At 40.9% G+C, this 10,432-nt stretch overlaps 1 protein-coding gene across 1 annotated transcript; it reads left to right on the top strand.

Moving 5' to 3' along the window:
* Positions 1 to 230: 230 nt before the first annotated feature.
* On the top strand, positions 231 to 8,695 carry LOC310997253 (uncharacterized protein; the record flags this gene model as incomplete). Its single annotated transcript, XM_083986929.1, has 2 exons — positions 231 to 1,180; positions 7,750 to 8,695. 2 exons carry the CDS (start codon positions 231 to 233, stop codon positions 8,693 to 8,695), a joined length of 1,896 nt encoding a protein of 631 aa, XP_083843055.1.
* Positions 8,696 to 10,432: the final 1,737 nt, after the last annotated feature.

The following is a 10,432-nucleotide window of genomic DNA, read 5'->3' as shown; positions in this document are numbered from 1 at the left end:
TGAGTATGTGTTTTCTGTATGTATTTTTGTTTTATGTATTAATGTATTTTATGTGTTAATGGTTTGTATTTGTCATTTATTATGATGAAAAGACCCCAGGAAGAATAGCTGCTGCGCGGCTAAAGCTAATGGGGATCTAAATAAACTAAACTAAACTGGTCTTAATCTCTGCATCTTGTGTTTCATTCTTGTCTCTTGTTCGCATCAGGCTCAGATCAGCCCCCTGCACTATGGAGAACCAGACAGATCTCCTGCAGCTGGAGGGGTTAAAGGTCACCCCCCAGTCCTCCATCCCCGCCTTCATCCTCCTCCTCCTCATCTACATCTTCATCATGGTGTCCAACCTGGGTCTGGTGGTCCTGATCACCATGGAGAGGAGCCTCCACCAGCCCATGTACCTGCTCTTCTGCAACATGAGCATCAACGATGCGTTCGGGGCCTCGACCATCGTGCCCCGCATCCTGAGCGAGGTCTTCACACCAGCCTCTGAGCGCTACATCAGCTACTCCGAATGTGTGACTCAGGCGTTCTGCGCCCATTTCCACGCTAGTGCCACTCACACCGTGCTGATGATCATGGCCTTTGACCGCTACGTGGCCATCTGCAACCCGCTGCGCTATGCCGCCATCATGACCAACAGGATGGTGGTGAAGCTGTCAGCAGGGGCGTGGGTGGTGTCTCTGGTCATGGTGTTGATCCTCGTGGGCCTCAGCGTCCGCCTGTCCCGCTGCAGGTGGGTCATCTTCAACCCGTTCTGTGACAATGCTTCCTTGTTCAAGCTCTCCTGTGAGAGCCTCCTCATCAACCAGATCTACGGCCTCGGCTACACCGTGGTGCTGCTGGGCTCCTCGCTCGGCAGCGTCACGCTCACCTACCTGAAGATCGCTGTGGTGTGTCTGAGCAGCAGGAACAAGGCGCTGAACGGCCGGGCTCTACAGACCTGCGCCACACACCTCGCCGTCTACGTCGTCATGTTTGTCTCAGGCTGCATCATCATCATCCTGCATCGTTTCCCTGACCTGTCAGACCACAGGAAGATGGCCTCGATCCTGTTCCACGTGGTTCCTCCTGCTCTGAATGCTGTGATCTACGGGGTGCAGATCAAAGCCGTCAGAGAAAAGCTTCTGGTGGTCTTCACCAGGAACACCACACAAGTCAAACCTCCTCTTCCTGTGTACATGTAAATAATTATCAATAAAACGGTTTCATTTTCTGAAACGTGTCAGTTTGCTGTGATGCCAACGTGAGTGAAAGGAATGGAGTTGAAGTGTAGTGTAGTGTTGTAGTGAGATTTCTTATTTGCAAATGTTATAAAATATATATCTAAAAAATTATTTGAATATAAACAAAATAAATTCATAATTTTACTTCAGTTTGGTCTCATTTCAGTGCTAATATCTGGTTAAAACAATCGGTTTCACTTTACTTGAAGGTATCGAGTGACATGACAGTCATGAACGTGTCATAAACATTAGGGTATGTCAATGTCATAACATTGTCATTAAGTGTCATTCGGGTTTGTAGGGTTAGGGTTAACTGAATGACATTTTGACATAATGTTTATGACATGTTCATGACTGTGACATGTCACTCTTATGACAGTGTCATGTCACTCTTATGATGAGACCTTCAAGTGAAGGTCGAAACGTTAGTCTGTTTTAGAGGTCTTCGGAAAAACCCGACAGCCCAACCCGACCCGGCTTGGGTCTTGGGTCCATTCACAAGAAGTGACTCGCCGGGTCATACAGTACCCGAGAGGACCCGGTGATTGGCGCTCACGCTCTGTCAATCACCCCCCCCCCCACCCCTCCGTCCAATGCGAGGCTGCGAGCTGCCTATGTGACTTATGTCACATGATCAAAACAACTAGGCTACACGATTCTGATGATGACGTCAAAGGTGAAAGTTCAAGCAAAAGTTAGAGCCTAGGTCAGGACTCAGGGCAGTTAAAAAGATTATTTATTAACGTAGCGTTTTGGTTAATGGTTCAAATACCAGTCTATGCTCTGCAAAGCACAATGGAAACTCCAAGATTATAACGTAAATTAAACAAGAGGAAATATGTTCTACTGACCGGTGGATTAGCGTTAGCAATGGCTAAGAAGAAGGAATATAGTAACTTGTTACATGACCATCTAAATAAGAAAATGACAACGTGGATTTATTCTTGTTTACATCACATTATGGCCAGGGGGGGCTGGCAGCGCCCACAGCAGGAACCAGGTAGAAGAAGACTATGTTTAGGTATGAAACAGAAAGTAATAAAAACAAGTATAAGACTTGTTTTTATTACTTTCTGTTTCATACCTAAACGTAGTTAACGCTAGTCAACTTGTATTAAATCATAAATAGTCAAGTCAATTTAGCTCATTTTGGACCCAAAAATAGAACTAATTGTCACAGAAGGTTTTTCACCATACATCATTTCTATGAGGTGTCTAGAACAACATACTAAAAGTCCTAAGAAATCCTAGTTGGGGAAATATGTTTAATTTGCATCATTATTTATTGTATAAAGTCTATGGTGCTGACAACAATACACCCCAATGGGGCTATTTTTTTCCTTTACTCCTATCACAATGAAACTTTACATGATGAAAGTACCCATGAAATGTAACATTTTTTGTATTACAAGTTTCTTTGAAAATTAATTTGAATATGCAAATGAGCCTTACACTAATCAAATATGCCCAAAATACACCCGAATAGGCTTATTTTTTTCCTTTACTCCTACCACAATCACACTTCACACAATAAAAGTATACATGAAAAGTAACATTTCTGTATTTCAAGTTTCATAGGTAAGCATAAGCATAGGTTAACTTATTGAATGGACATGAATGTGTTAGTTATTTGGCCCCTGTTCCTGCTTGTGGCTTTATGGCTTCTTGACCATACTGTAAGTCAATTAGTGTTGAGCTCATTTACATATTTAAAATTAATTTTCCAAGAAACTTGAAATACAGAAATGTTACTTTTCATGTATACTTTTATTGCGTGAAGTGTGATTGTGGTAGGAGTAAAGGAAGAAAATAAGCCTATTCGGGTGTTTTTGGGCATATGCCATTAGTGTATTGCTCATTTGCATATTCAAATTCATTTTCCAAGAAACTTGTTATACAAAAAATGTTACTTTTAATGTCTATTTTCATTGTGTAAAGTTTCATTGTGGTAGGAGTAAAGGAAAAAAAGAAGCCTATTCGGGTGTATTTTGGGCATATTTGATTAGTGTACGGCTCATTTGCATATTCAAATTAATTTTCAAAGAAACTTGTAATACAAAAAATGTTACATTTCATGGATACTTTCATTGTGTTAAGTTTCATTGTGATAGGAGTAAAGGGAAAAAATAGCCCCATTGGGCTGTATTGTTGTCAGCACCATGGACTTTATACAGTAAATAATGATGCAAATTAAACATATTTCCCCAACTAGGATTTCTTAGGACTTTTAGTATGTTGTTCTAGACACCTCATAGAAATGATGTATGGTGAAAAACCTTCTGTGACAATTAGTCTGTCGTAAAACGCTATTTTGCCTGGACTATAAGGAACTCGGGCATTTCAGGTCCATGGGTTTTTTAGGGTTCGGGGCTGGTATGTCACGGTTCTATTCGGGTACAGAACTCATATTTATAATAATAGCTCGGGGCCAGTCGGCTCCGGGTACAATTTTCACGGGTCCATTTCGGTTCGGGTCTGTCAAATTGGACCCGTGAAGACCACTAGTCTGTTTGCACCTTATTAAAGCTCTGCAAGCTTAGTTTTGTAAAGTAGCACAAGGAAATACATTCTCTACAACAAATTCACTTCCTGGTGAATATGATGATGATTTTGTCTCTGATCTCTTTGATCTGCAGCCCGTAGATTTAGATAGTTTAGAGCTGGAGGAACCATGTGGATCAAAACTGATGCCAGCTTATGTGGTCCAACAGGTTCTGTTTATGATGGAGGATGATGATGATGTTGCCGGACAGAAACATCATGATATAGACAGCGAAGTGTGTGGTGCAGGTCTGCAAGCGATTTGCTGTTCAGTACCTTGTTGTCACTGCTCAGACACACGACGGCGATCCTCAGGTTGGTTAGCAACATGCAGGTGAAGGAGACACCATTGTTGCCATGGCACTGCCGAGGCCGATTGATGAGGACATTCTCAAAGGAAAGCTTGAACAGGGAACAAAATCATCCCTTAACACAACTCCTCCTCAACTCCCCAAGATTTCTTTTTTGTATCATTTTTTAAATTGATTTATATTAGTGCTTCGCTTCAACCCATCACCCAACCCATTCCATAAATCCACTCCAACAACTGAAATACACATACTTTTTTTTTTGAACAAGCACAGTGTTTTTTTAATAACATTTTCCTCTTAAGTTATAACCCCCCTCCCTGTCACAAAACATTTTCTGAATATTGCCTGGAAGTGAATTAGTTCTTGTTTTAAACATAATTTGTGCAGTTTTAAGTTTGACTAGATCCCATAATTTCAATGCATGTAATGTTAAAAACAGAGTGTTTGTGTGCTCCCTATATCCCACACAAGAGCTTTTAAATCTTGAGACCTGCTGGTTGGGAGGTTTGGGAGGACCAAAATGAAATATACAATGACATGACAATTTGCTGTTTGGACTGGACAACTGAGTATACCAAATCTCTCAGTGCGGGGCTGTGTGATTGTGGTTTAACACTGTTAATATGGAAAATCTTTACTGCCTGTTGCACAACTGACTATTGCCTTGTTACACATAGAATCATGAGTTGTGGGAATTAAGGTTTCCAAAGGTTTTTAAACAAACTAACACAGATCATAAACAGAGTGGATCCTTCAGAGGACGCCAGGAGATAAGGTCCCTCAGTATGCTCCAGACCACTTCTGAATGTGGTCGGAATGATCAGATCTCACATGTGTCCTGAATGTGTCTTGGGTGCCTTCACATCTGTATTGGGGCTCACATTGTCATTGAGAACATACACAATAAAAGTATTGATTGCAGCTGTTTTTCAATTGCTTAATTAAAGTTGAATACCCAGAATACACTCACTGATCACCTGCTGCATCAGCTCAAAGCCAAACCACAGCACGCCCACATAAATACTGACAACAGGCTTGATGGTGTTGATGCTCATTTGACACCAATGGTTGCCAGGTGACAAACTCTTCATCAACACAACAAACCGGTGGAGCAGGAGGAGGGAGGCCGAGCCGTCACTCTATAAAAGCTGTGAGTGAGTCAGGTCCAGGTCTGGGTGGAGGGGGAGGTCTGCAGCAGTACAGGTAAAGCTGACACACACATACACAAACCTTGGTACATGTATGCTTAACAAAAGAAGTTTTAATCTGATGACAAACCACAAAATAAAAGTCCAAAATGAATTAATGACAACGGATAATAATAATAATAATGATGATAATAATAATATTACTTTTTTTTTTCTTCAAAATAATACTTAAAACTGTTCTCTAACTTAAAAACTAAAACAATGAAATGAGACATGAATCCATCTAAAGAAAAAAATAAGGTTTTTGAGGTTTTTGGCAAATTTGAATCACATGGACTGTGAAAATATTAATACAGATAATTTTTAACAGATTTTTCATGGACAGTTTTTTCGATGAAACTAAGGTTTTATTGTTTTGTGGGGAATTTCTTTGTTTTTTCCTCAGATTAACATGCTGTAATATCTGACCATTAATGAGGTGGCTGGGTAATTTGTGTCAGTGTCAGTGTGTCTGCCTCAGGAGGGAAACATGCTTCAGCTGCTGTGATCAAACCCTCCCCAGTTTCCTGACGACGGTTTCCGTTTGTTCCACCTTTAACTTAAACATCTTAGTGTTTCATCACAGCTTCGTTTTTTTATTGTAACGTTTAAAGTTTGGATGTTCCGTTCTGTTGCAAGGCAAAGCAAGTTTATTTGTATAACCCATTTTTACAAACAGTTTGTCTCAAAAGGTTTTTCACAGCTTCATTACAACATCCTCTGCTCTTAGCCCTCACATTACTAAATGAGGAGAAACTACCAAAAAAAACAGGAGAATCCTCAGGGTGAGAGACAGAGGGATCCCTCACCCAGGACGGACAGACAATATATGTGCAATATATGTTGTATATAGACAAGAAAACAGTTTACAACATGGAATATGGGATAAATGGGGGTTGTTCAGTCAAGGAAGAGCTGATGGAGGCAGCTTCTGGTGTGCAGACACATATAGATAGACGTATACAGGGAAAGCAAAGAGTGCAGGCCAGCTTAATGGGAGTACTGGTTGGTAGACGGGTTCATGAGAAGGGAGAGCAGGCCGGTTTAACCGCAGGGGGAAGGAGGTGATGCAGGGATGGAGCTCTGGAGAGATCTGTGGAAACAGAGAGAGAAAGTACTTGCAGGAGAGTACATATATTTATTCACGAATGTGCTGAGATCTTAACCTTAATTTATCATGTGTCAAGTGAAAGTTCACCACGACCTCTCCTCTTAATCGTCTGTTTTTGTTGTTGTTGGAGAGAGAAAGTGTCTGTGAAGGAAAAACAATGTCTTCCTCATTTTCATTCATCTAGAAAAAAAAATCACATTTATTCACATATATTTTTTTATTTTACTAACCTTTTTATTTATTTATTTATTTTTAAATAAATATTATAGTCATAAAAGTATGACAACAAGAAAAAAAATCTGGACTCAAATGTGAAATAAATGTAAATGACTTTGCAATGCAACACTATATTTAATTTGTCAAGCCAGTCCTCTCAGTGTTGCCAAAATGCATTAAAATTGAAATACAGAAACACAGCAAAATCCAGTGTAGGCGGATCAAATATTTAATATTTATTATTCTTTTGTGGTTACACCATTGGACATTTTCAGGGCATTCAGTCTGACTTTTGTTAGAAAAGGTTCAAATGTCATTTCAAATGACATAAAACCACATGAATACAAAATGTATATTTTAACAAATCTGATGCTTTTAAAATATTTTTTCTCATTCATTTAAAACATTTTTGACACTGACCCTTACTCATGTTTTAATATGAACGTTGGTCACAGACATCAACATGTCTGAAGCTCCTGTTCATCTCTCATATTATTTTTTCTTTTATTGTGTTCTTCTTTTTTTTTGTAATTAAATTTGTTAGTTAAGAAAGTTAAGAAAGTGTCTTATTGTTCTTTCTCTTATTTGCAAAGGGGATTTTAGTCAGATCAATGAAAAGTATTTAATTCTTCATGTTCAACAACTGAAGGTGATTTAGTTTAGAAGGTGACTGTTTGAACCTTGATTGTTGCTTAGTCATGAGCATTCAAGATTACAGATGCAGACATGCACTTTCTACAGAACCACAGATTATTAGACAGACTGGAAAACAAAACTGACATTGTGAGGGCAATGTCATAAAATTGAAATTAAAAACATAATTAAATCATCATCAGGAAACTGTAAAGACAGGAGACAGGAAATTTCGGTTCAGAAAAATTCGGTTCGAATTTCAATTTGACTTATTTTGACTAATATTATGATTTCTTTCCTGAGATATAAAGAGGTTACCCACAAAACTGCGGTTTCATTCTCAAAATTTGACAATTTACTTTGCTCATCATGGCCCTGATCCTTTGTTGTTGTGTTTGAATGAAGAACGGGAGGTTTGATAACCACTCCTGCTGCCACTTGAGCAATAACTGAAACTGATTTTTTAAAATCATTATTACTTGTTTTATTGTTACACCAGGTCCTTGTGTGTGATCCTACCCAAGCAGGATGGACAACCAGACGTTCAATGCAGAAGTTATATCCATTGAAGGGTTGAAGATCAGCCCCCAGTCCTCCATCCCCGCCTTTATCCTCCTCCTCCTCATCTACGTCTTCATCATGGTGTCCAACCTGGGCCTGGTGGTCCTGATCGCCATGGAGAGGAGCCTCCACCAGCCCATGTACCTGCTCTTTTGCAACATGAGTGTAAACGATGTGTTTGGAGCGTCCTCCATCATCCCCCGCCTCCTGAGTGACATCTTCACGCCGATCGCGCGGCGCTACGTTTACTACATCGACTGCGTCGTCCAGGCCTTCGCTTCTCACTTTCACGCCGGCACCTCCCACACCGTGCTGATGATCATGGCCTTTGACCGCTACGTGGCCATCTGCAACCCGCTGCGTTACGCCGCCATCATGACCAACAGGATGGTGGTGAAGCTGTCTGTGGGTGCCTGGGTCGCGGCCTTCATCTCTGTCGCTATTCTCATGGGGCTCACCATCCGCCTGTCGCGCTGCCGGCGAGTCATAATCAACCCGTTCTGCGACAACGCCTCCTTGTTCAAGCTGTCCTGCCAGAACCTCCTCATCAACCACATCTACGGCCTGGGCAGCGCCGTGGTCATCCTGGGCTCCTCCCTCGGCAGCATCACGCTCACCTACCTGAGGATCGCCGTCATGTGTTTCAGCAGCAGCAACAGCAGGCTGAACAGCAAGGCGCTGCAGACCTGCGCCACACACCTGGCCGTCTACATCATCATGCTGGTGGCGTCCTTCACCCCCATGATCATGCACCGTCGCCCAGAGTGGGCGGACAGCGGCAAAGTCGCATCGGTCTTGTTCCATGTGGTGCCGCCGGCCCTGAACCCCGTTATCTATGGGCTGCAGTGTAAAGAGCTCAAACAGAAAATCGCCAGCGTGTTTCACAGGAGAAAAGTCATGGACGGAAAATGATCTCAAAGGAACAAACTCTACATTACTGTGACTAAACTATAAATGTTGAAAGTGGAGCTGGAGTTTGTTCTCACCAAACTCCACTAAACATATTTTGCAACAATTGGTAGAAAATATTCCTCACCATCAATGTTTCAAAAATAAAGGAAATGACCATTGATTTCAGGAAGACCCGCCCAGCCATCGTTCCCCTGTCAATCAATGACCAAGCTGTAGAGTCTGTCCAGCAGTATCAATATTTGGGGACAGTAATTGATGACAGGCTGTCCTTTGAGCATCAGGTCGATGCTGTATGTAAAAAAGCAAACCAGCGTGTATGTATTTCCTTCAGAAGCTCAGGAACATAAACGTTGATTCCAAGTTCATGGAAATGTTTTATTCTTGTTTTATTGAATCTGTCCTTACATTTGCTTTTATCTGCTGGTTTGGGTCAATTAACCTTAAAAACCCCAACAGGCTTCAGGGCATAGTCAGAGTGTGCAGTAAAATTGTCGGTACTCCACTCAAAGACTAGTTTAAGTTTAAGTTTAAGTTTAAGTTTATTTGTCCCCAAAGACATCACTCTTCTGTATAAAACCAGGGCCCTGAAAAAGCAAATCTTGTCTTGTCTGACCCCAGCCATCCCTTGGCATCTGAATTTAATTTGCTTCCATTCCAGATGCAGGACCGACAGATTTAAAAAATCCTGGGTTCCAGTGGCTATTGGTCTTCTTAACAATTGATAGCACTGCGGTCACATTAACTCCTTGTTTTTATCCTGTTTTTACCCAGTTTTATCCAGTGTGGCACTGTTGCACTTTGTTGCTTGTTGGATTGATGTTTATTGTTGTCCTGTGTCGTTGTGTCACCCATGTTGTAGGTATTCTTTTGCTGCTAGCTGCAACGCAAATTGCCCTCTGGGGACAATAAAGATATCTTGAATCTTGAATATTTGAGGACTGAAATCATGATGCAGTCATGACTTAAATCAACTTTTTATTCATTTTTTTTTAATTAAAAAAAAATCTCCATACAGTTTTAAAAAAAGAACAGCCAGCCTCGAGTTTTAACCAGAACAAAGAGATCAGATCACATCACCCCAGTTCTTAAGACCCTTACACTGGCTCCCAGTCAGCTACAGAATAGATTTTAAAGTTCTGCTACTGGTTTACAAATCACTGAATGGTTTAGGTCCAGAATACATGAATGACATGTTAGTAGAGTATAAACCCAGTAGAGCTCTGAGATCTACGGACTCAGGTCAGATAGTGGAGCTCAGAGTTCAGACCAGACATGGTGAAGCAGCATTTAGCTGTTATGCTGCAAACAACTGGAGCAAACTACCAGCAGAACTGAAATCAGCCCCAACTGTGAGCACTTTTAAATCCAGGTTTAAAACATTTCTCTTTTCACGTGCTTATAGCTGAGCTCTTTTTAAGAACTTTAAACTTTATCTATTTTCTTTTCTTTTACTTTTATTTGCTCTTGCTTTTAACTCTGTTTTAGTGTTTGTTTTTATTCTGTTTTATGCTTCTCTTTTAAAAAAAAAAAAAAAAGTTTTGTATTTATGTAAAGCACATTGAGTTGCCTTGGTATGAAATGCGCTATATAAATAAAGATGCCTTGCCTTGCCTTGCCTTGCCTAAATCCAGCTGTCAGGACCTCTGTGGCCTTGTGGTTTAACAACAAGGTAGTCACCAAGCCCTACCACCTGGACCCATCAGCCAATCAAAAGAGAGGCTCAAAGGCTCATACTAC

This window comes from Trachurus trachurus (assembly GCF_905171665.1).
Source record: "Trachurus trachurus genome assembly, chromosome: 14".
In the NCBI taxonomy this organism is placed as follows: Eukaryota; Metazoa; Chordata; class Actinopteri; order Carangiformes; family Carangidae; genus Trachurus; species Trachurus trachurus.
Note: the sequence above shows the minus strand (reverse complement) of the source record. Positions and strands in the feature narration are given on the sequence as shown.